The sequence below is a fragment of the Lampetra planeri genome, chromosome 63, assembly GCF_965212315.1.
Source record: "Lampetra planeri chromosome 63, kcLamPlan1.2.h2, whole genome shotgun sequence".
NCBI classification, from domain to species: Eukaryota; Metazoa; Chordata; class Hyperoartia; order Petromyzontiformes; family Petromyzontidae; genus Lampetra; species Lampetra planeri.
Window position 1 is genome coordinate 4,516,384 of NC_136169.1, and position 25,724 is coordinate 4,542,107.

General features: G+C 52.8%; 1 protein-coding gene across 2 annotated transcripts; it reads left to right on the forward strand.

Annotated features, from left to right (window-relative positions):
• The first annotated feature begins 1,255 nt into the window (after positions 1 to 1,255).
• On the forward strand, positions 1,256 to 24,877 carry LOC144736938 (bactericidal permeability-increasing protein-like). Of its 2 annotated transcripts, none has more exons than XM_078619634.1 (15): positions 1,256 to 1,432; positions 8,242 to 8,341; positions 10,111 to 10,239; positions 10,910 to 11,065; positions 13,438 to 13,501; positions 14,832 to 14,895; positions 15,979 to 16,070; positions 16,711 to 16,887; positions 18,232 to 18,291; positions 18,870 to 19,034; positions 20,393 to 20,460; positions 20,995 to 21,037; positions 21,505 to 21,568; positions 22,516 to 22,592; positions 23,564 to 24,877. In XM_078619634.1, the coding sequence occupies exons 1-15, from the start codon at positions 1,327 to 1,329 to the stop codon at positions 23,603 to 23,605; spliced, it is 1,407 nt and encodes a 468-aa protein (XP_078475760.1). In that variant the 5' UTR covers positions 1,256 to 1,326; the 3' UTR covers positions 23,606 to 24,877. The 2 variants fall into 2 exon arrangements, with proteins under 2 accessions (XP_078475760.1, XP_078475759.1); XM_078619633.1 differs by lacking the exon at positions 1,256 to 1,432 and adding an exon at positions 5,404 to 6,226.
• Positions 24,878 to 25,724: the final 847 nt, after the last annotated feature.

Consider the following 25,724-nt stretch of genomic DNA (forward strand, 5'->3'; position numbering starts at 1 on the left):
GAATAAATGTAAACTGTATTATCTGCCCGATTGGTGCGCGCCTCCTTTGTTCTTTGATGCGCAACCCCACAAAGGTGCCCCCCAGGCGGCATAGCCTGCGCACGCTGCCGGGGCAAGTGTGCGCGTGTTTTGACGAATGGAACCAACGGAGTCCGGGGCGCTGCCAGGGGGTGGTGTGGCCGGAGCCACCCCGCCAGGCTGCCTCGCGCAACCCCAAGACAAAGATCACCCGCATGGCCTCAACAGACTTTGTGTCCGTGTGGACCGGCTCTGGCTCCTGCCACCATGAGGGGTGGACAGTCCTCTACTCGGGGCAGGAGACTGCCAAACAACAGGGTGTGGCTCTTCTTCTGAACAAATGGCGGGGTCGGAAGCGAGTCTATCCATACGGCAAACACTGCTCGCCTCCTCACGAAGTGGTACTCGATTTAGCGACCCCACTGGGATGATGGGCTGAGTCAAGTCCCCCCCACCCCCAACCGGTAGGATTTGAACTCGCGACCTTGTGATTGCGAACCGCTGAGCCTTAACAGACTGCTGGGGCAAGTGCTGTTGACGAGCGCCTTAGAAGGTCGGCACGGCACACGAGGGGACGGGTGGCCAGAACCACGCCCGGCCGCCTTTGTCTCCCCAGTAATGATATTTACACACCGCACCAGGTACTCACTTAAGGCCGAGTCGACCTAGGAGAGGCCCTGAACCGATTCAAATGGTCGCCACCGTTGTTGGGCGTGAGCGGGGATCGATCGAACGCGGTCGGGTTCGTAGCTTCGGAGTGCAGCGTGCTAACCACTGCGCCACCGCTCCCCCGCCCCCCACCATCTCCACTCAAACAAAATCAACAGCACAATCGGTGAATGGGATTTTTGGCTCTTCCCAATGGGCGAATACAATTATTACTAAGGATTATTTATTACTAATTTGTATTTATTACAAATTATTCATTACTAATTCTAATTTATTACTAATTATTATTTACTACTATTTATTTTTATTACTAATGATTATTTATTACTAATTATTATTTATTACAAACTATTATCCAATACTAATTCTTATTTATTACTAATTATCTACTACTAATTATTATTTATGACTAATTATTACTTATTACAGATTATTATCTAATACAAATTATTATGTATTACTAATTATTATTAAATACTAATTATTTATTTATTTCACTTCGAGCCTGGTGTCATCCACTTCCTCCGGTGCTCCGCGAATCATCGCTTCCCCCTTTGGGCCTAGCCCCCCCCCCGGGGTCCCATCGGCGATCAGCGATCAGCGGTGGGTGCTGGCACCTGCCCGGAGTCGAACTGAGCCATGGAGGCGGTGGCGTCGTTCGTGGCCGCGGTCTTCCTCGTGGCGAGGGCGTGGGGCGCCGCTCCGGGCATTCAGCTGCGCATCTCACAAGGCGGCTTGGATTACGGTGACACTGTGTGTGTGTGTGTCACTCTGTGTGGGTGTGACACTGTGTGTGTGTGTGACACTGTGTGTGTGTGTGTGACACTGTGTGTGTGTGTGTGTCACACTGTGTGTGTGTGACACTGTGTGTGTGTGACACTGTGTGTGTGTGTGTGACACTGTGTGTGTGTGCGGTTTCAGGAAAGGGCGGTCCTGCACAGATGCCATATTTTCTGTCCGTCTGCTACAGCAGAGGTGTAGGGAATTCCAAAAAGACCTACATCTCTGCTTTATTGACCTGGTCAAGGCCTATGATACCATCAGTAGGACTGGGCTCTGGGTTGTTCTTCGTGCTTTCGGAGTCCCTGACCCTCTGCTCACGATCATTAAGGACCTTCATGATGGTGAGCGGGCCCGGGTAAAACTACGTGGCCGGGAGTCGGAGCCTTTCCCTGTACACCTTGGGGTGCGACAGGGATGTCCTTTGGCTCCCACATTATTTAACATCTATTTCGACTGCGTAGTTCGTGAAGCCTTCAATAGCTGTACCGGGGGAATTTCCATTTGGTACAGATATAATGGGAGGCTGATCGACGCCCGGGTGCGATCAAGGGATGGCTCCCTATTGGTCAACCACGTTATGTATGCCGATGATTTGGTAATAGCTGCTCATTCAGAAGAGGAGTTGGAGACGCTGCTGCTGAGACTGGAGCGTGCCACTAAGAGGTGGGGCCTTACCATCAGCCCCACCAAAACTAAGCACCTGCCTGGGTATTTTGTACCATCGGACACTCCACCCCCACAACTCCCAATTGGTGATGGGGCAGTTGTGGAAAGAGTGGAGAGTTTCCCATACCTGGGCAGTGTGCTTATGACCGGCTCCAGTTTATCAGCAGAGGTCTCACTCCGAATCAGTCGAGCGGCAATATCTTTTCATCGGTTGCGTAACGCTGTGTGGAAGCTACCTGGTCTGTCGCTCCGCACGAAGCTTCAGGTTTTCTCGGCCACGGTCATTCCCTCCCTTCTCTACGCTTGCGAAACGTGGACCCCCCTAGTGGAGCATCTTCGCCGGTTGGAAACATTTAGGCTGGCCTGCCTACGATCCATCCTGGGTTTAACCAGGCTGGATTGTGTGAGGAGCTCACAAGTCCTTGAAAGATCTGGGCAAAGTCCCATCAGTGAGCTCCTCCGGCAGGCAAGGCTGCGTTGGCTGGGTCATGTAGCCCGCATGCCCAGCCACCGCATGCCTAAACAGCTTTTGTTCGGCCGGATCGAGGGGGCTAAACGGGCGCGGCACGGGCTAGAGAAGAGATGGAGTGATGTGGTACAGGAGGACGTGGAGCTGAGTGGACTTGCCGATGACTGGTACCAGCGGTGTCAAGATCGGCCTCAGTGGAGGAGGCTCGTGAAGGACGCTACTGGGCAGTTGGAGGCAGTCGCCCTCCAACAACAACGGAGGGCGGAGGAGCGACGCTCACAACAACGAGCGGAGCGCCGGGTGGCTAAAGCACAGCAAGTTGGTACAGTAGGGGGCACAGGTGGTGCATCAGCCAGTCATCTCGGTCATCTCGGTCAGTCGACCCGTGGCACCTGGGTCTGCCCCGTGACCTCCTGCCAGCGGGCGTTCGACACTTCACGTGGCCTCAAGGTGCACATGGCCTGGCACAAGCGTCGTGGTGACGTCACCGCCACTTAGTGGCGAATGGCGGTTGTTGTTGTTGTTGTGTGTGTGACACTGTGTGTGTGTGTGTGACACTGTGTGTGTGACACTGTGTGTGTGTCACACTGTGTGTGTGTGTCACACTGTGTGTGTGTGTGTCACACTGTGTGTGTGTGACACTGTGTGTGTGTGTGACACTGTGTGTGTGTGTGTGACACTGTGTGTGTGTGTGACACTGTGTGTGTGTGTGACACTGTGTGTGTGTGTGACACTGTGTGTGTGACACTGTGTGTGTGTGTGACACTGTGTGTGTGTGTGACACTGTGTGTGTGTGTGTCACACTGTGTGTGTGTGACACTGTGTGTGTGTGTGACACTGTGTTTGTGGGGAGCAGTAGTGTAGCGGTTAGCGCGCTGCGCTATGAACCCGGCGACCCGAGTTCGATTCCCGCTCACGGCCAACACCAGTGACGATTATCTGAACAGGTCCTGGGCCTCCCCTGGGTCGAGTCAGCCTCAAATGAGTACCTAGTGCGGTGTGTAAACATCATCACTAGGAGCCGACACGGCGACTCGTGGGGATACACTCACAGAGATATTGCGCAACTTACAGCACGATCATCGTCGCATGCAGAACATTGATATCGCGTCGTGTCGGGAAACTCACACGGTGGAATCTTTATTGGGTACGTACCCAAACTTCCACGTGATGAGCCACTTCGATGAGCTCTCATTTGTGGGCCTTACCCGGTTAAATAGAAAAGTTAATTGTTTCGACCTTCACAAAACGGTACTGATTTTATCAACCCCCGGAAGGATGATGGGCTGAGTCAACCACCGCCCCTCCCCCCAACCTTCCGATTGCGACACCCCGGGGGTGGGGCGGGAGGGGGGTTGGTTGGGGGTGGTGGACTTCCAAGTTTCCCAAAGGGAACTTCTATTTCCACGGGCACACCGCAGGCCACGTGGCAACTCTCACCCCCGCCCCTCCGGGAAGCCGCGAAGGCCGCCGCTGAGTCGCCAACGTGGGGGGGGGGGGGGTGCTGGACTGCTGGGACCCCCCCCCCCACCCTTGTCAATGTGCACTCCACAAGAGATGGGGAAAGATGCAGACGAGACGGATGTTAGTGAGATGAGAGAAGAGTTACAGAGATCAGCATGGGAATGAGAAAGATGAATTATACGTGTTTTACGTTCATCAGATGGCATCGTATTATTGACGTGTGCTGCTGTGAGGATGGCCGCCCAAGTTGGCGTCTTGATGCGCGATGCGACCTTGACGAGGTCAGTGGCGAGGCGCTGTCGTTCAGTTGTGGGGAGGGCTTTGTTCGTCACGAGCGCGAAGTTTCACTGTGTTCTTTGAGCAATCCAACGCAGCTCGGCCAAGCCATTGCTAGTAATGTTACACAAAATTGAAACAATCCCGGACCTCTGATGTCCTTGGGGTGGCTGCCGGAGATCACCCAAGACGCCTCGTCAACAACACGAGGACCATTCCGGGCAAACCGGGACAGGTGGCAACCGCACTGAGAGCCCGTGCACAGAACGCCTTTGCCGATATCACGTATGACGTCTGCCTGGGAGGTGTGCGTGTGGTGTGTGTGTGTGGTGTATGTGTGGTATGTGTGTGGTGTGTGTGTGTGGTATGTGTGTGGTGTGTGTGTGGTGTGTGTGTATTATATGCAGTATATAGGTGTGTGTGTGGTGTGTGTGTGTGGTATGTGTGTGGTGTGTGTGTGTGGTGTGTGTGTGTGGTGTGTGTGTGTGGTGTGTGTGTGTGGTGTGTGTGTGTGGTGTGTGTGTGTGGTGTGTGTGTATTATATGCAGTATATAGGTGTGTGTGTGTGGTGTATGTGGTGGTATGTGTCTCTTTGTGGGGAGCGGTAGTGTAGTGGTTAGCGCTACGCTGCGCTACGAACCCGGCGACTCGGGTTCGATTCCCGCTCACGGCCACCAACACCACCGGGTGACGATTATCTGAACCCTGTCCTGGGCCTCCCCCTAGGTCGACTCAGCCTCAAATGAGTACCTGGTGCGGTGTAAACATCGCCACGAGGGAGACAAAGGCGGCCGGGCGTGGTGCTGGCCACCCACCCCCTCGTGTACCGTTCCAACCATCATAGGTGCTCGCTAACAGCACTTGCCCAACAGTCTGTTACAGGCTACACGGGGGATCTTTGTCTTTATATGCGCAGTCGCCCTCCAACAACAACGGAGGGCGGAGGAGCGACGCTCACAACAACGAGCGGAGCGCCGGGTGGATAAAGCATAGCAAGTTGGCACAGTAGGGGGCACAGGTGGTGCATCAGCCAGTCATCTGGGTCATCTCGGTCAGTCGACCCGTGGCACCTGGGTCTGCCCCGTGACCTGCCAGCGGGCGTTCGACACTTCACGTGGCCTCAAGGTGCACATAGCCTGGCACAAGTGTCGTGGTGACGTCACCGCCACTTAGTGGCGAATGGCGGTGGTTGTTGTGTGTATGCGTTTATTGGTGTGTGTGTATCTATGTGGGAGGTAGGTGTGTATGTGTCTATGTGGGAGGTAGGTGTGTGTGTGTCTATGTGGGAGGTAGGTGTGTGTGTCTATGTGGGAGGTAGGTGTGTGTGTCTATGTGGGAGGTAGGTGTGTGTGTATGTGTCTATGTGGGAGGTAGGTGTGTGTATGTCTATGTGGTAGGGGTGTGTGTGTCTATGTGGGAGGTGTGTGTGTGTGCGTGTGGGGGAATTTGCAGCCGCACCCGGGAATTCCCCGGCCCCCCAGCCCGCCGGGATGTTTATTTCGAGGCATCTCAAAACACTTCCTCGTTACGCAGCGAGGCGTGGCGTGGCGGCACAGTAGTAGACCCAGGAAGACCTCAGCAGCGCACAGGTAGACCAGGTGTTGCACAGGCAGACCAGGTGTTACACAGGCAGACCAGCTATTACTCAGGCAGACCAGGTGTTGCACAGACAGACCAGGTGTTACTCAGGTAGACCAGGTGTTGCACAGGTAGACACGGTATCACCACCACCTCCCTCCGTCACCATGCCTCTGCGCCTGGTGTCTCTGCGGCTGCTGCTGCTGCTGTGTCTCTGCCTGGCGGTGCCGAGCAGAGTTCAGGCCGGCAGCCCCGACACCGCTGGGTTCATGGTGAGACTCACCGTGCCCGGACTTGACTACGGTGAGTCAGACTCGTGGCCAGGGTGCGGGGTGCATGCCGCTGTGCAGGTTGGCGACATCCCCTCACCTGCCACGTGTTGGAGAGCTGGCACCAGTGACGTAACGAGCGCGGGGGGGGGGGGCAGGGGGTGCCCCCCCTCATCTCACCACTGGTGACCAACGTCACGGTTCAGAGGCCCCCTTGACGACCGCCGTGATGGGATTTGTTTATTTTGAAGAAAACACAAATGTTGTGAAGAGGATATTATTGATAAACATGCATGTGCTACTTTGTGTGTGTGAGCGTAACTTTTGCGTAGCTAGAGATGCGTTATTGGAAGTGACAAGGTAGAGTTTTAACCGCAAAAAAACGTCAATGCAACGTTACTTGCTTTGAATGACAGTAACTTGACGAAAATAACATTGGACTGTAGAACTCCGTTAAAGGGATATTTATTTCATGAGATACGCGTCAATTACATTGCAAAGAGATACAACTTCTGCGGAGCTGTGGCGGCTGCATTTAGCCAACACGGAGCGCGGGGCCCCTACAGCGTTAGATGTTCGAGGCCGTGAGCGCAACGACGACGATGGGATTAGGGCAAGCGGAGCCGCGATCTAGAGCAGCCTCGAGGTGCTGCCAGGAGACAAATCAAATACTGGGGCCTCACCTGAGGGATTGATGCACCCCCTGAGCTGATAATATAGTTACTACGCCACTGATAATGTAGTTACTACGCCACTGATAATGTAGTTACTACGCCACTGATAATGTAGTTACTACACCACTGATAATGTCGTTACTACGCCACTGATAATGTAGTTACTACACCACGGATAATGTAGTTACTACACCACTGATAATGTAGTTACTACGCCACTGATAATGTAGTTACTACACCACTGATAATGTAGTTACTACGTTACTGATAATGTAGTTACTACACCACTGATAATGTAGTTACTACACCACTGATAATGTAGTTACTACACCACTGATAATGTAGTTACAACACCACTGATAATGTAGTTACTACGCCACTGATAATGTAGTTACTACTCCACTGATAATGTAGTTACTACACCACTGATAATGTAGTTACTACACCACTGATAATGTAGTTACTACACCACTGATGATGTAGTTACTACACCACTGATAATGTAGTTACTACACCACTGATAATGTAGTTACTACACCACTGATAATGTAGTTACTACACCACTGATAATGTAGTTACTACACCACTGATAATGTCGTTACTACACCACTGATGATGTAGTTACTACACCACTGATAATGTAGTTACTACACCACTGATAATGTAGTTACTACACCACTGATAATGTAGTTACTACGCCACTGATAATGTAGTTACTACTCCACTGATAATGTAGTTACTACACCACTGATAATGTAGTTACTACACCACTGATAATGTAGTTACTACACCACTGATGATGTAGTTACTACACCACTGATAATGTAGTTACTACACCACTGATAATGTAGTTACTACACCACTGATAATGTAGTTACTACACCACTGATAATGTAGTTACTACACCACTGATAATGTCGTTACTACACCACTGATGATGTAGTTACTACACCACTGATAATGTAGTTACTACACCACTGATAATGTAGTTACTACACCACTGATAATGTCGTTACTACGCCACTGATAATGTAGTTACTACACCACTGATAATGTAGTTACTACACCACTGATAATGTAGTTACTACACCACTGATAATGTAGTTACTACTCCACTGATAATGTCGTTACTACACCACTGATGATGTAGTTACTACACCACTGATAATGTAGTTACTACACCACTGATAATATCGTTACTACTCTACTGATAATGTAGTTACTACACCACTGATAATGTAGTTAATACGCCACTGATAATGTAGTAACTATGTCACTGATAATGTAGTTACTACGCCACTGATTATAATGTAGTTACGACACCACTGACTGCTACCATGTGTATCATGTTGGGATCTCTCTCTGTCTCTCACAGGTCGGAGCGTGGCTGTTGGGATCCTGGTTCAGAAGCTCCATGGCATCTCGATCCCGGACCAGAGCGGCTCTTCTGGCAAGATCCACTACACCCTGTCAGGGTGAGTGTGGGTTTGTGTTGCCCCAAATTATCATCACAAACCCACTTGGGGGGGGGGGGTGGGGCGAGGGGGTTATTGACTCCAGGACCAGGATGGTGCCCCCCACTCATTAAGAGCCACTTTGGTTGAGTTATCGTTTGTGGTCGCCAGGTCGCTGCTGAAGAAGTGCTACAAAGCTCAGTGCGCCTTACCTGGTAAAATATATAGTCCATAGTTCCTTTATATTTCAAGCTAAAGAATTGCTCACCCCATTCCCCCGACCCCTTTCTGAAAAGCTGCCCCTCTCCCCCCCCCACCTATAAAAGGGTTTCCGTACGATGTGTCGTCCTGTCACCTGTAAAGGATTCTCCATTAGGGGCGGGCCGGTGGCTCAGAGGTCAGAGGTCAGAGCTGGCAACGCTGACAGGCATCATCATCATCACCATCACGATCCATGGGCAGATAGCCCGTAGTAGGTGTCCACTGCAACATGTCGTCATTTGTTTCCACCTTTCCTCTCTGTCTTGTCGTGGCAAAGTGCTCAAGTAGTGGCCACATCTTTCTGGCAACGATCTCTTATGATGCCGTCGTCAAGGCCATTCTCAACGACGACGACAACACTTTCAATTGTGTGCAATGTGGACAGGCGTGGTTCTAACCGGGTTCTCGCGTGGAGCGAGATGATGGTCTCAGCTGGGTGCCAATGAGGCCTCAAGCACGGGCGGAGCAGTGTTCGTCACAAATGTGACGCTGATTCTGCTCTGAAACTGGATTCTACATCATGATACATTCCAGCTCTGAGTCTAAAAACATAGATATTGTTTCGACCTTGTAGCAGCCTTTTCACACCTCCGATTAGCACGGTTGGCTACGTACGGGGCGAAAGAAGTTCAACATACTGTACGTAGATACATAATAAAGGTTATTGGGGTTAGATCGTGACAGTATAAATGTGGTGTCGTTAGCCCGCCACCACCCGACACAGCCAGCCAGTAAGGTTTGTCACTTAAACAAAACTTGCCAATTAGTTACTACTTTCGCCCACCGTTGTGTTGGAGGGTAAAGCCACAACATTTACCACTTGAGTACCGAGACGTGTCGCTGGTAGTTACATTGTCCAGCATCAAGCGAGCGATTTGCCAGAATAGTGAAGAGAGCCACCTGGTTCCGGTCTTAAATAGAGCAAGATGGCACTACGACTGTGAGCCACTCAGGTGCGGAGAGCAGAGGGCGTTCATTGTAATTATGTAACTATAGACAGTTAATCACTGTCAATTAGCATGTGATGCAATTGTAAGGTGTATTACTTAATGATATGCTTCCAGGCTGCAATAAGCCTGTAGCTGTCAGAGCAGTTAAAGTTATTTTGTATTTCTCTCAATTTCAATAGATTCTCGAATTAGTCTCGGCCAGCAGTAATGTGTTCTACACAACACTTCGACGTTTTCAAGTCATTGCATGTCTTTGTTGCCAAGCATGTTCTGCAACTGCCGGCAGTTGTGTGTGTGAGCAAATATTTATTTATTGTTCTTTTAGTCTAATGCTAATGTTTCGTCCCGTCTGTCCAGCATAGCATTTACCACACGAGCAATTAAAATAACATACAAATGAATAACCTCGTACCGTGTGTGAACAGATATGGTGGGGAGACAAAGGCGGCTGGGTGGGATGTTGGCCGTGCCACCACCGTTGGCGCCCTGCCGGCGTTTGCGAACCACAGTTGCTCCAACAGCCAGCTGGAGGCTGCACAGGGGACCTTTATCTATCTTTTGTGTTCCGTGTGTGGTCAGGATGCACATCACCGACTTCACGATGCCCAGCACGGCGCTGGGTTTCGTTCCGGGCTCGGGGCTCAAGTTCAGCTTCAGCGGAGCGTCGGTGTCGCTGTCCGGGGATTGGCATTACAAGGCGCTGTTCGTGTGAGTCAAGCACAGAGACGCACACTCACCGAGATGGCCATGGCTGTCCGTGGTTCTGATCCCGTGGAGTTCAACCTGTTCCTAAGAGGATCAGTGCTGTCCGTGGTTCTGATCCCGTGGAGTTCAACATGTACCCTAAGAGGACAGTGCTGTTCGTGGTTCTGATCTTTTTTTTATTGGGTGCAATTGTGAAACAACAGCCAGACACGAGTACATCTAATCGGCACAATCATTGATTCACTGCAACTCAAAGACTCACTCCTACAAGACGTGTGGTGAAGTTAGCAGATGTACCATGTGCTCGGCGTTCGAAGGCCTGAAAACCAGAATCAGTGTTCAGGGAGGCAGTTCCATATCCGGACAGCAGTAAAGGGTGCTTCCGTTCAAGGAGGCATGTTCTATAATCTTTTGTTCTTTAGGTAAAGTCACGTAGGTAGAAATAAAATAAATCACGAAGTTCCGAACGCAACACAAGCGCCCATCTTCAGGTGAAAATCGCGACAGCTGCAACGTCTGCTGCGAGCAGTCACGAAAGCTTCAAATCAAGATTGGAGCATGTTCTGGCAACTGGGGAGGCAAGGGCGTGGTTTGGCAGGGTTGTGCGTAATCGGGTGGCACGGCGTTTTCCATATGGGGGACAACTCACTGTGTTCGTGTCGGATGCACGCAGGAAGGACAGCGGCTCGTTTGACATGCGCATGAGCGGGATGTCGCTGTCCGCCGTGCTGGTGCTGTCCCGCGATGCCGCGGGGAGGCCGTCGGTCAGCGCCGGTGGCTGCAGCAGCGAGGTCGGCGACGTCGACATCAAGTTCCACGGCGGGGCCAGGTGACTGCAGTGGCATCAAAGCTGCGTGTTGAATCAACGTCGTCACGCGTTTAGATGATTCCGGCGACAACTTTGCACGTGACGATGAGCCACTTCGCTAAGCTCTCATTTGTGGCCAGGTCGCTTCTGAAAAATAAGTTGATATCTCAGTGGGCCTTAGCTGGTAAGATACAAACAATTGTTTCGTTTTTTATATATGTAATAATCTTTCTTGAGACGGCTTCGGAATCGGTCCTTTTATTTCCACTCCACAATACACTTTGCTCACTCACTCTCCGTTGCTGGCAAACAACGGAGAGAGGACAGACCACGCACTAAGTCCCCACCACGCACGTAGCAATCCCAGCCCCCGTCCGCGCGTGACCCTGCTCTTGTCAGTTTCAGTCTGCTCCCGATCGTTCTCCCTCACTCGCTCTTAATACCTTCGTCCCGTGGTCCCCCCAGCCAGTCGTTCATGGACAGCCTCGACCGTTCTCGATGGTTCCCTGTCAATCCCGGGACCACGCCCCTCATCCGGCTCCCCATTAGCTGGGGCCTCGAATGGCCAGGCCAATCACTCCTGATGACATGTCGTGATCACGCCTGGGCCATGGTCCCTATCTCAACCCTTATTGGCTACAAGCAGAACCGGCAAGCCAATCCCCACGTGAACCCTCTATGGCTGTTATTACATATATTTTCCCAAGTGATTTGCTTAACTTTCCTATACTTTGCACTCCCATCGTGGTTGTGTATTATTTGTTCTTGTAACGTTCTGACTCGCCCCCTTACTGGACATCTGTGAAAAAGAGCTTCATAGCTCATTGGATTCCTTCCGTAAAAATTCTGATTCTGAAAAATATATATTCTGAATTACAATCGCGGAATCAGCACTCGGCTCAACGTGTTACTGAATTGTCTCCTCCTCTTCCCCCACGCGGTTATTCCACTCATGTTGCGGAGTTCCGCCCTCCTTGCCAACCTTCTCCACGCTGCCCTGCCCTCTGCGCCATCTCTCTTCCGCTCCTTGGGCCGTGTCTGATCGCACCACATCGCCCCACCCCCACCACGTTTGATGCCTTTCCCTTGATCTATTTCCTTCCACTTGCATCACTTGCACCTTCTGACCCACATACTTTTCTCTCTCATCTTCTCTGCGATTTCCACCACCTCGAGTCTTACTCTCACTTCTTCATTTCTCACGCCCCTGTCCTTCCTTGTTTAACCCAACATCCACCGCAACATCCTCATCTCTGCGACTGCCGTAGCTTGGTCCTCCCTCGTTCTTGTGCACCAGCCCTCAGCCCCATCCAACAGCACCAGCCTCACCCTTCACCCAAACTGGGACCCTCTTATAACACACCACACCAGGCCTCTCTCGCCATTTCAGCCATACAGCCCTTGTTCTTATTCTCAACTCTCCTTCCAGTGATCCATCGGCAGACATCGTTGCACCCAGGTGCTTAAACTCGTTCGTCTTCATTAACTGGTTACTTACAATTTGCAATCCTCCTTTTGCATTATTTACTTTGCAATTTGCCACCGTGTACTCTGTCTTTGTCCAACTGATCCTCAACCCATCCCCTTCAATCTCTTGCATCCAGATCTTCAAATCATCTTCCACTACCCCTCTGCTTTCACCGCATCGCCACAATGTCGTCTGCGAACAGCATCCACCAGGGGGGCTCCTTCTGAATGTCTCTCGTGAGTGTGTCCAGCACCAGGATGATGAGCAGGAAGGGGCTCAGGGCGGAGCCTTGCCCACTCCCGCTTTGACTCGAAAGCTCTCCAACACTCCACGGCTGCTTCGCGCTTTCATTATCCCACCTTCATACAGACCCTGGATCAGCGGGACCTCCACCTCAGCAATACCTCTTCTTCTCCTACACCACCAGACCAGCTCTCTTGGCACCCTGTCGTACGCTTTCTCGAGATCAATAAACACCGACATGCAGGTCCCGTGTCTTCTCTCTGCACTTCTCCATCGATACTCTCAGTGCACAGATCGCATCCGTTGTTGACCTTCCCTGTCTGAATCCCAACTCTCGCCAACATCCACCAGCTTCCTCAGTCTCCTTGCTATGATAGATGTTTATGTCTGCACGTTTTCTCTTCGTCCCTCCCCCGGCACCTCCATTGAGCGTGGTTGGCTGCCTACGACACGGAATAAGTTCGACAGAGGCACATACTAATCTCGCCAGTTCAAACAAATTCTCCCTCTAGTACCCGATTAGTGTGGCTGATATTCTTGCAGCGATTGATTGATGTCATCTGCGGGCCTTTTAAAAGCGTCGGGGCCTCATTGCGGCCATGGGCCATACACTGCAGCCTATGATGGGCCTAGGTTTCCAAACCCCAAGGTTTAAACGATTGTTGTTGTGTGTGTGTGACAGCTGGCTGTACAACCTCTTCAAACACCTAATCGAGGATAACATACGAGATCACCTGAAGGGTCAGGTATGTATGTATGGATGTGTGTTGAACTTCTTTTGTACCGTACGTAGCCAACCGTGCTAATTGGAGGGGTGGGGAAGGACAACAAACTAAACACAATAAGCAGTTCTAAAGAAATGAGTTTTGAATCCGAATTTGAAAGTGCATAGCACCAGTGGCTTGCTCATATCAGAAGAGCATTCCAGAGGGCCGCAGAAGAAGATTTGAAAGCGGCCGATGCGATGACCGCCGTCTCCGTCCGATGGCGAGTTAAACGTAACTGCGAGGACGGCCGGAGTTCGCGTGATCGTTCACGCTCCTTGACGAGATTAACAAGGAATTCTGCTTCAGTTGTGGCGAGCGCTCTCTGTGTAATGCGTGCGACCTTATATGAGTGCGACAGGTGTGAACACCGGCACCGTCTTCACGCGTGTGTGTGTCTGCGAGCACCTATTAAGGTCGCGATGCCACCAGAGTGGGTGGTATGGCCAGGACCACGAACACGCCACGCCAACTTGTTGTTCTCTGTTCAATATGGCTAAATTCCAGCTCTGAGAATGAAAACATCGGTTTGCCTGTCACACGACGAACATCACTCTCATGTGCAGAGCGGGTGGGGAAAGTCCTGCCCTTTGCCGTGTGTGTGTGTGTACTTGAAGAAGAGATCTCAGAGGTAGCTCTGGGGTATCCGCTTCCGTGGGCCGTTCTGTGTGGACCCGAGAGTCACTTGCAGAAGAAGAAGAGATCTCAGAGGTAGCTTTGTGATATCCACTTCCGTGGGTATATTCTCGAATAACGCGGAGGCTCCGGACTGCTCTTGCGCAAGAGCAGTGTTGCAACGACGCAGCACCCGGCAGCAGCACGCGCGGGGCTGACATCGGGGCAGAGGTCGCAAACAGGTTTTGATTCCTTACCTGTACCTGTACCCGTACCCGGCCGCACCAGGGTCGCAAACGGGTACCCGTACCCTACCCGTACCCGTACCCTACGCGATACCCGGCCGGGTACGGGTAGCCGGGTATCGGGTAGGGTACGAGTATCGGGTACCCGATTGCGACCTCTGGGATGAAGCCATGTTGCAGGTGCGGGTGGGTTGATTCTAGGAACTTGAATTGTGAGAAGAGACAAGACGTTGGGAAATGAGTGACAAACGGTGACTCACCAGTGACTCACGGCCTACCCTTACCCGGCCGGGTACGGGTAGCCAGGTATCAGGTAGGGTACGGGTATCGTGTACCCGATTGCGACCTCTGCATCGGGGTCAACGTGAACAGCAACAAAACACGGCGGTTGTGATGAGTTCACGAGCAACTGTGCTGCCCACGACCCCTGCCCCCCCCCTCTCTCGCAACAGCTGTGTGGTCAGGTGACCGAAGCGATCAACAGCGACCTGGAGAACAGCCTGCAGGAGATCCCAAGTGAGACCCCACGTGGGAGACACAACCCCATGGTTACTCGGTTCACCAGCGGTGTGGATTATTTACACATGCAAACTTTTAGGGGGTGGTGTTAACGCCCTCGCCTGGTGTACAGGAGGTCGTGGGTTCGATCCCGACCCTGACGCCTGCTGCTGTATATTTGGGGTTTGTGTATCTCACTCCCTATGGTCGCGTGGATTTTTCTTCGGGTCCTCCAGTTTTTCCCTCTATATATAGCTTAGTGGGCCTTACCTGGCAAAATTTTAGTGGGCTGACCTCGCCACACGGACAGGGATTCACTTCTCATGGAATGTTTTTTTCATTCTTTTCGGCGTCGCTGGTTTACACACCGAAGCAGGTGGCACGTGACGAGCAATATCTATGTACGCTGAACTTCTTTCACACCGTACGTAGCCAACTATGCTGATCGGAGGTGCTCGTAGTAGTAGCAGCCACAGCCATGAGCGACGGGCATCCTGGATGTGGCGTTACCGGCTGTGGATATTTTCGCGGGTAGACGTGGCTGAAATGAAGCCGGGCTGAGCGAGTGAAGCCAATCAATCCCCAGCGCTGCGATATTTCGGCGGCCCACACTTGAAAAGTAAATCATTGCAAGGGTTTTTGTGTGAAATAGGTCGTGGGTAAAAAAGTTTGTGTGTCAAAGAGTTTGTGGGTAAAAGAGTTTGTGGGTAAAGGCTACGCTTCCAGGGCCAAACTGTACATGTAGGGTGGGCGCGTGGCTTTTCCACTGCAACACAGCTCTCCAACACGGTGCCCAAACAGCAGCAAAAGGAAACAACACCTGAAAAGTGCGAGAGATGTGGGCCATGTGAAGGGTTGTCATGGTAACATGGCGAGCAATGGCGACGATGATGCCGATGTCGCATATGAAAGGTGGAATGTAGTTGTTACTGATGGTGTTTGATGATGATGGTGGTGTGGATGACGATGCTGATGATCACGATACAAGCCGAAGTTCAAGGTAGTGATGTCATTGTTACTGATGATTTATGATGACGCTCATGATGTTGACGTGTCCAAGAATTCATGTAAATGTCATTCTAAATGTGATCGTGACCCCAGTCACTGCCAAGGTGGACGAATTCACAGAGGTCGACTACTCGCTCCTGAGTCCTCCCGACACCCGCGCGGACATGCTGGACATGCCCTGCAAGGTGAGTGCACTCACCTGCCCACCACTCACCTTTCCACCACTCACCTGCCCACCACTCACCTGCTCAGTAACCCTGTACCGGTGACCAGGTTGCTGTAAGTGTCCTACCGAGCAGACCACTGTCTCTACGTCTCCGTGTCTCTATCCATGTCTCCATGTGTGTCTGTTTCTTTGCTTTTATGGCTTTATTTTGGTGATTTCGAAAACGTTTTTTGGTTTGGCCATGTTTGTTTGTTGTAGTACGGAGTTAGACTGATGGCCTTAATCTAAGTTGTTTTGTGGTTGTTGTTGTTGTTTGACTTGCATCCCACTGTGATTTTTGCACACAGCGTTGGTGTACGGTGCTTTTTCTGCAATATTTTGCTGTCTTTTCTTGGATTTTCTGTTTGCACATAGTCACTTAGTCAATTTAAGATGTTTTCTTGTTCGTGTTTTTGTTTTTTGTTTGTTGCGGTTGCACCCGATTCAAGAGCCGAATGGCTCACAGGGCTATACCGAATAAATAAACTTGAACTATATTTCTCCATGTCTCTATCCATCTCTTAAAATGTGACTCTGTGTGTCTATCCGTGTCTCTTTCTGTGTCTACGTGTCTCTCCGTGTCTCTACGTGTGTATCCGTGTCTGCGCTTCGCCCTGCAGGGTGAGTTCTACAGCCTGCAGCACCACTCCGAGTTCCCTGTCCCTGCGCCCCCCATGGATCTGGGCACCTCTGCTGACCGCATGCTCTACTTCGGCCTATCCGAGTTCCTCTTCAACAGCGCCGGCTACGCGTACCAAGCCTCCGGTGCCCTCACCTACATCATCACTGAGGCCATGGTGAGATACAGAGACCCTCCTCTTATCTGATGCAGAACCCTCATTTCATCCGATACAGAACTCCCATCTCATCTGATACAGAACCCTCATCTTATCTGATGCAGAACCCTCGTCTCGTCCGATACAAAGCCCCTATTCCATGCGTGTTGACATAATATTTAAATAAGTCTTATGACAAATTGCACTCCACCACACTCGCGACCGAATGCGTCGATAGTTTCAACTTGTAACGTGCCCCTGCTACACAGTATTCTCGCCCTCAGAGGCACGAGGACGAACCACGCTGGTGAGATGTTACCTAGTTTAACACGTAGGCTTTCGCGACCAATATTATTAATGATCAACGTTTTTGGGTTAGATCGCGTTATTTATAAATGTGTCGTAACCCTCCACCACCCGACACGGCCAATCAGCAAAAAAAAAGTGTCACGTTGACAAAAGACAAATAGTTCACTGCTTTAGCCCACCGGTGTGTTGAAGCGTGAAACCACAACATTTACATTTTTTTGAGTACGACGATTCGCTGGTAATTGCATCCAGCATCATCGGGTAATTCGCCAGAATGGTGAGGCTCTGCTCTGTCTCCCGGTCTTAAATAGAGCAGCAGCAGCAGGGTGACGTCATCATTTAACTCATCAGGTGCAACGATTTGAGGCGGAGGGGGGGTATTGTAATTATATACTAGATTAGTAATCAGGCAATTGTTCCGATGTTAGTTGTAGATTAGTAATCAGTTGTAATGTGTGTTATTGTAATTATATGCTACGTTAGTAATCAGTTAATTAGTGTTTGTTTCCCCTATAAGGAATTGTAATATGTATTATTTAATAATACGCTTCCAGGCCGCACTAAGCCTGCTATATTGGACAGACAGAGCGTAACATTAGTATAAGACTAAAATGGTTTGAAGGTGACATGTGGCAGCCAGGTGGTGAACTAGCACCAAATTCCCTCCCCTCCTCGCCAAGCTCTGCAGTCCTCAATATATCAAGGTGTTATCAGCCAACTCATGAGTGGGAGAGGAAATCAGAGCACCTACACGTGTGAGGGGGCAACACTCGATGCCGTACAGATGGATACCACACCACGTGTTTGCTGTGCCACCTTCCCTTGGCGAGCCTGGGAATGGCACCTCCTTGACACCCAACGTGCAGGGAGTTTTGCAACATTTTCTCGGTCATTCACCAGCTCTTGCTGCTGCTTCCGCCGTGCCGGATTACAGGCAGCCACTTGGGTAGCTGCCACCACCACCACCACCCGCGTTGAGGTGCCGTGGCTGCTGGCAAACGTGCTTGGCGTGACGCCGTGTTGTTGTGCCGCTGTGCACGTGGTCTCTGCTCGCAGCTGCCGAAGGATGCCCCCTTCCACCTCAACACCTCCAGCCTGGCGTCCATCGCTGTGAAGGTGCGTACAAGTGCCCCACAGCCTCTCGGCGCCGGCCGCTTTCACCCCTTTCCCACTGGCGCATCCGAGCCGAGGCATCGCGGCGCCCTCACGGTACTACGGCTGGTTTCTCCACCGGCTAGCGCCGTACCTCGCTGGAGGAGGCCCCATCGCCGCCACCGCGTCACCCACACGCATCTCCACTCGCTCGCTGCGCGCAAAGTCAGCGGCACGGCTCGGCTCCTGCGGTGGAAACACTGGCGCCACCTGGACCATGCCAGCACGCCTCTGGCTCGGCTCTGCTTGTGCGTGTTGGTGCGGGGAGCGGTGGCGTAGCAGTTAGAGCGCCGCGAAAAACAAACGCTGACCGCCCGAGTTCGATTCCCGCTCGCTGGCCAACACCAGTGACGATTATCGGAACCGGTGCTGGGCCTTCCCTAGGCCGACTCGGCCTCAAATTACTACCTGGTTTTGTGTGCAAATGAGTAGCGCCGGGGGGGGGGGGGGCAAAGGTGCCACACCGCATAGGCGCTCGGCGACAGCACTTGCCGAGACAGCGAGCGTGGGCTACACGGGGGACCTTTGTCTGTGCGCGTCAGCTCAAGAACTTCCCGGGGCTGCCTGTGGAGGTGAGGGTGGAGTCGAGCGCCGCGCCCACGCTCTCCATCTCCGCCGGCAACGTCACGCTGCACACGCAGGCCCTCGCCACCTTCAGCGCCCTGTGGCCCAACGGCACGCGCAGCTTCCTCTTCTCCATCAACGCCGTGAGACACGCACACGCACGCACACACACAACCACGCAAACACACATGCACAGGCACGAACGCACACACACATGCACACACAAAACCATGCAAGCACACGCACGCACACACACAACCACACAAGCACATATGCACAGGCACGAGCGCACACACACATGCACACACACAACCATGCAAGCACACACACGCACACACACAACCATGCAAGCACACGCACGCACACGCATGTACGCACGTGCACGCACAGGCACGCACACACATGCGCACACAAAGATCCCCTTTTAGCCATAACAAAATTTTCGGGCAAGTGCTGTTCAGGAGCACCAATGAAGGCTGCCACGGCACACGAGGAGGTGGGTGGCGAGCACCACGCCCAGCCGCTTTTGTCTCCCCAGTGGTGATGTTTACACACCGCACCAGGTACTCATTTGAGGCTGAGTCGACCTAGGGGAGGCCCAGGACCGGTTCAGATGATCATCACCGGCATTGGCCGTAGCGGGAATCGAACCCGGGTCGCCGAGTTTGTAGCGCAGCATAGCGCTAACTGCTACACTACCGCTCCCCACACTGACACACACACACTAACACACACGCACTGACACACACACACTGACACACACACTGACACACACACATATGTAGTGGGTTCACTCGTAACACGAACGACGTAGTTGAGGCACAACGTTTATTTCAATACTTTGGCAAAGATACAACACTTGAAGTGGTAACGGCCCCTTCACCCGTACTCAACAGGAATGCACCCCCAGCACTATCCCCGACTGATCTACTCCCAGTCCTCCGCTACGAGTGCTAGGGGAGGCTGTCTGATCCGGCCCTGGTCAAGCACGGATCCCGGCACCCAGCCAGCCAGACCGGCTCTTACAAGAGCATCGCTCCGGAGGCTCTAAGGGCCGCGCCACTGGCTTGCCCTGCCCGGCCCTGAGAAGGACAGCGAGCCAGGGGAGTTCCAGGGCCTATCTGCCGGTCTTCAGTCTTCGCTGGTTAAAGCTGCACACTGGACCACGAGCCCTCTGGCTTCCCGCCTTTTATACCAATTCCCCCGAGGGGTGGGGCTATGGGGGATCCCAGCGACCACCCACAGCCCCCCAGGGTTAACCGTTGCGGACGTGGATGTAGACACCCCTGTGCGTGGGTGTAGACACCCCTGTGTGTTTGTCCGCATCCCCTCCCGCAACACCCCTACACACACACACACTGACACACACTGACACACACACACTTACACACACACAATGATACACATGCACTGACACACACGCACTGACACACACACGCACTGACACTCACGAGGGTTGAGTAGGAGCTCGCTAACGGAGCGCCTCGCTGTGCGTGCGCAGAGCGCCTCGCTGGCTGCCAGGCTGGAGATCGACGCTGACAAGCTGCACGGGACGCTCGCGCTGGACAGGTCAGCGGCGAGCGCAGCACCACCCAGCGCCACCACTGGGTGGGGCCCTGGGTTGGCCGTGTGGCATTCACAATAGCTAGCCCCCCCCCCCCCCCAGTAAACAATAGACTCTAGACCCCCCCCCCAGTAAACAATAGACTCTAGCCCCCCCCCCCCCAGTAAACAATAGACTCTAGCCACCCCCCTCCCAGTAAACAATAGACTCTAGCCACCCCCCTCCCAGTAAACAATAGATCCTAGCACCACCCCCAGTCAGGGTCTATGTCTGGGTGGGTCTAAGTCTGGGTCTGTGTCTGTGTCTGAGTGGGTCTGTGTCTGGGTGGGTCTATGTCTGTGTCTGGGTCTGTGTCTGGGTGGGTCTATGTCTGGGTGGGTCTAAGTCTGGGTCTGTGTCTGGGTGTATGTCGGGGTGTATGTCTGGGTCTGTGTCTTGGTCTATGTCTGAGTCTATGTCGTCAAGGTCTCTGTCTGGGTCTATGTTGGGGGCGATGCCGATCCGCTGCTGTCTGCGTTGTTTGCTGCTTGCGTGTGCAGCTTGGTCCTGACGCTGGTGAAGTCGGATGTGGGAGACGTGCACGTAAGAGCACCCACCCGCGCTACTGACGCATGCGACACTGATGTGACACTACAGACAAAGATCCCCCGTATAGCCTTAACAGACTGTTCGGGCAAGTTCTGTTAGCGAGCACCTATGAATTCCCGGCACGGCACACCCGAGGGGGTGGGTGGCCAGAACCACGCCCAGCCGCCTTTGTCCCCCCAGTGGCGATGTTTACACACTGCACCAGATACTCATTTGAGGCTGAGTCGACCTAGGGGAGCCCCGGGACCGGTTCAGATAATCGTCACCAATGTTAGCCACGAGAACGGGAATCGAACTCGGGTCGCCAGGCTCGTAGCGCAGTGCGCTAACTGCTGTGCAACTGACATCTGTGGTGCTTACAGCTGACTGCTGGATGGGCGCGTTGTGCAGAGCGGGAGGCCCGGGCACGGCTAACCGCTCCACTCTCTGTGTGTGCCACTCTGTGTGCTGCTCCCCTACAGATCAATTTGCTGCAGTCGATCATCAAATTCATCGCTAAAACGATCATCCTGCCCAAAGTGAACGGTAGCGCAGCGCCGCGCACACAACGCACCCACGCACACACACGCATACACACATGCACACAACGCACCCACGCACACACACGCATACACACACGCACACAACGCACCCACGCACACACACGCATACACACACGCACACAACGCACCCACGCACACACACGCATACACACACGCACACAACGCACCCACGCACACACACGCATACACACACGCACACAACGCACCCACGCACACACACGCATACACACACGCACACAACGCACCCACGCACACACACGCATACACACACGCACACAACGCACCCACGCACACACACGCATACACACACGCACACAACGCACCCACGCAGCCCTCTCCACGTACGGTGGTTTTCCGCTCTGCATTTAGAATCAACGTCACGCGTTTATTGAGTGTTTGGCTGCTAAAAATGTCCACATCATTGGACTCTCATTTGCGATAGGCAGGTCGCTGCGGAAAAAGAGCGATAGAGCTCAGTGGGCCTTACCTGGTCAAACAAAAAGAGCGAATACCGTCGAAATAGCAGGGGCGGCAGTCGCAGCACAGGACGTTGGCTCGGTACCTGCAAGAGGGCGGCTGAACCGTGCATGGCTGGGTGGCCAGAACCTCAATTTGAATCCGCAATCTCAGCGTTGCCCACTCAGTGTCTCTGTCTGACCACCCCTCCACCCCCCCCAGGCTAGGTGTCGCGTGACACTAACCGAGTCCCGTCCTCGCGTGTGCGTGTGTGCGTGTGTGCATGCGTGTGTGCGTGTGTGTGTGCGTGCATGTGTGTGCGTGTGTGTGCGTGTGTGTGTGTGCGTGTGTGCGTGTGTGCGTGTGTGCGTGTGTGCATGCGTGTGTGCGTGTGTGTGTGCGTGTGTGTATGCGTGTGTGTGCGTGTGTGTATGCGTGTGTGTGCGTGTGTGCGTGTGTGCGTGTCCCGCACAGAGAGGCTGAGCCAGGGAATCCCCATGCCGCTTCTGAAGAAAGTGAAGATCGTGAACGCCGTGCTGCTCAACAAGGAGGTGCGCAGTGCGGGCCGGAGCGTTCGTGAGAGCGTGCGTGCACGTGCGTGTGTGTGTGCACGTGCGTGTGTGCGTGTGTGCGTGCGTGTGTGTGCGTGCGCGTGTGTGTGCGCGTGTGCACTTGTGTGCGTGCGTGTGTGTGCGTGTGTGTGCACGTGTGTGCGCGTGTGTGCGTGTGTGTGTGCACCCCGGTGGCTAGATGTTAACTCCCTCGCCTGGTATGCAAAGGGCGTGGGTTTGATCTTGACCTTGACGCCTGCTGCTGTATAATTGGAGTTTGTGTGTCTCTCTCCCCGTGGTCGCGTGGATTTTTAACCAGATCCTCTGGTTTTTCCCATCGCATTTAGAATCGGCATCACACGTTTAGAGTACTTGGCCGCTGTACATTTCAACATGACGATAATCCAACGTCGTTGAGCTCTCATTAGTGACCACGTTGCTTCTCAAAGAGAGCTACGTACATGAGTGGGCCTTACCTGGTAAGATTAAAAAGAGTTGAGTTTAGTTTTCGTCTCTCGTCTTACCCCCTCATGTGCCGGAATCCACGCACAAGCATGGTTTCTCTTCAGTGTTTATTGTTTTGTTGAACTTCTTTCGCACAGTACGTAGCCAACTGCGCTAATCTGAGGTGCGGGGAAAGGACAACAAACTAAAGACAAGCAGTTCTGAAGAAACGAGTTTGTCAATCTAGATGATGACGGTTTGAAAGTACACAGCTCCAGTGGCTTCCTAACGTCAGGAGAGCATTCCAGACGGCCGGAGAAGCGCGCCCAAAAGCGCCGCGCGATGCGGCGACCGACGTCTTTGTTCGGCGGCTGAGCCAGAAGCTGCTGCTGCCGTTGCTGCTGCCGCTGTGAGGATGACCGCCAGCGGAGAGTTCGCAGATTGCTGTGGTGGGTGGGGGGGTGTCGGTGAGCGCCGGCCACGTCGCGAGAGATGATGACCGTCGTTCCGTGCTGTGTCCCTGACAGGGGTTCACCGTGGTGGGGATGGATCTGCGCTACTCGCCGTGACGTGGGGGGCCGCGGAGCCACGGAGAGAGGGGACGGGGGGAGGGGCCTTGGCTGCCCTCCCGGGGGCGCGTGGGGGCTACACGGTGGACGCCACACACACAGACACACACACACAGACACACACACACAGACACACACACACAGACACACACACACACTCTCTTGTTATGAGTTGTATTGTTCCGATTGTTTACCCGGGAAAGCATCGCCCAGTCTCGTGACTCTTTTTCAAGAGGGCCCTGCCAATCTTGCAGAGTGGGTGGTGGTGGGAACAATGATTGCTGCTGCGTTTAATCCCTGGTTGTTACACCCCAAGTATTAACCGGGACGGCCGCTGGAACCGAACCGCCTACATTAAAAGTCGATGTGACTTTGCTTTGCTGCCCAAACGACGGAGGCAGTGGAGGAACATTCCACATTCCAATGGCAGGGGGCGAGTCTATCCAAAGGACCGTTGTTGCCCACCCCACAAAGTGGTACCCTGTTTATCGACCCCCGAGAGATGATGGGATGAGTCAACCCCCCGACCCCCGCCAACCAGGATATGACCTCTCAACCTTCCGATGACGAGCCGCTCGCTCGACAGCTGAGCCACCAGGCCCACGGGGAGTCGAGGATTGTTCTCAATAACTACAGCAGCCTGGGGGTTGGCGAGTTCCACTCATGGGGGTCAGTTGTCAGCCTCAGGATCTGTGTTGCCTGAAGCCTCCTGCTCAATATACACACAGACACACCACCTCCATCACGGGGCTGCTCGTTCATCGATTGGCCAAACATCGCAATGCAGCAGCAGGGACCCCCTGGTGGGTGAAGCCTTTCCTGGGTGAATAAAGGGTGAGTGAAGGGTGAGTAAATGGTGAGTGAAGGGTGAGTGAAGGGTGAGTGAAGAGTAAGTGAGGGGTGAGTGAGGGGTGAGTAAATGGTGAGTGAAGGGTGAGTGGAGGGTGAGTGAAGGGCACGATCGCGATAACATTGGGTGAGGGCAAGAGACGTGAACAAAATGAAAGTAAAAACAAAATCACGAATCCCCCCGCTGGTGTCTGTATACCATTCCGCTTTGTAAATCCCTCCCCGGGGAAGCCTCCTCCTCTGTGTTCACGGCTGAGTCTGCAACAGGAGGAGGGGCAGCTTCATCTGGAAGCGCGGATTCTAACAGTCCAAGACGCGTGCTGTGCCGCTCGTTTTCACATCTCGCTTTGTCAACTCCACGGCAAATCATCGCCGGGAGATGTTTTTTTTTTGTACCTTTTGATAAACACAAATTGTCACCAATGTTTGACTCTCGATGATTTCCCGCGCTGTCTTTATTATCAAAGTCCCGCTTGCAAAATTCCATGTGGGTCATGGTGTTGCGTGCACACACACACGCGCACTAGTTAAGTTAGGGATTCCACATTTCTGGGAGGCTCAACAGGGACAGGTACGAAACACGTATTAACACGTAGGCTTTCGCGAACAATATCCGTGTGATTTTTGTTTTTATTTAAGAACGATAGTGGAAGATTTCTCGACAAATCTGGCTGTCGCCTGATGAAGCTGGTTGTAATTACTGGCGAAACGTCGTACTCAGATTGTAAATGTTGTGGCTTGGCTCTCCAACTCACCGGTTAGTGCTGTACTAGTGACGAATTGGCACGTTCTGTTTACGTGACAACCCTTACTAGTTGGCTGTGGCGGGGGGTGGTGGGTTTAACGACACATAAATCTCGACTTAAAGCTTTCGTGACTGCAGGAATTCATATTCTTTGGGTCTTTCGGTAAAGTCACGTAGATAGGGTCAAAGAAAAATAAAATAAAATTACGTTTCGATCGCATCAAAAAAAGCGTATGGACATGTTTCCACATCGTGAAGAATGCGGAGGTTGTAACACTGGGGGAGCATTATGTACCACATGGAAGCAGCTGGCTACACCTGTACGTCACGTGGCCTGAACTTCTTTCGCACCGCACGTGGCCCACCGCGCCAGTCGGAGGTGCGCGCGCGCGTGGGAGTTTCAACGCACGCCTCGTGCAGCAAGCACTCTGCCTTCACCACCCCCCCTCCCTTTGTCCGACGTTCGCTCCCAGTTGCACAACCCGAAAACGCAGCGGAGAACCAAGTTGGCATTTTGCCCGCACT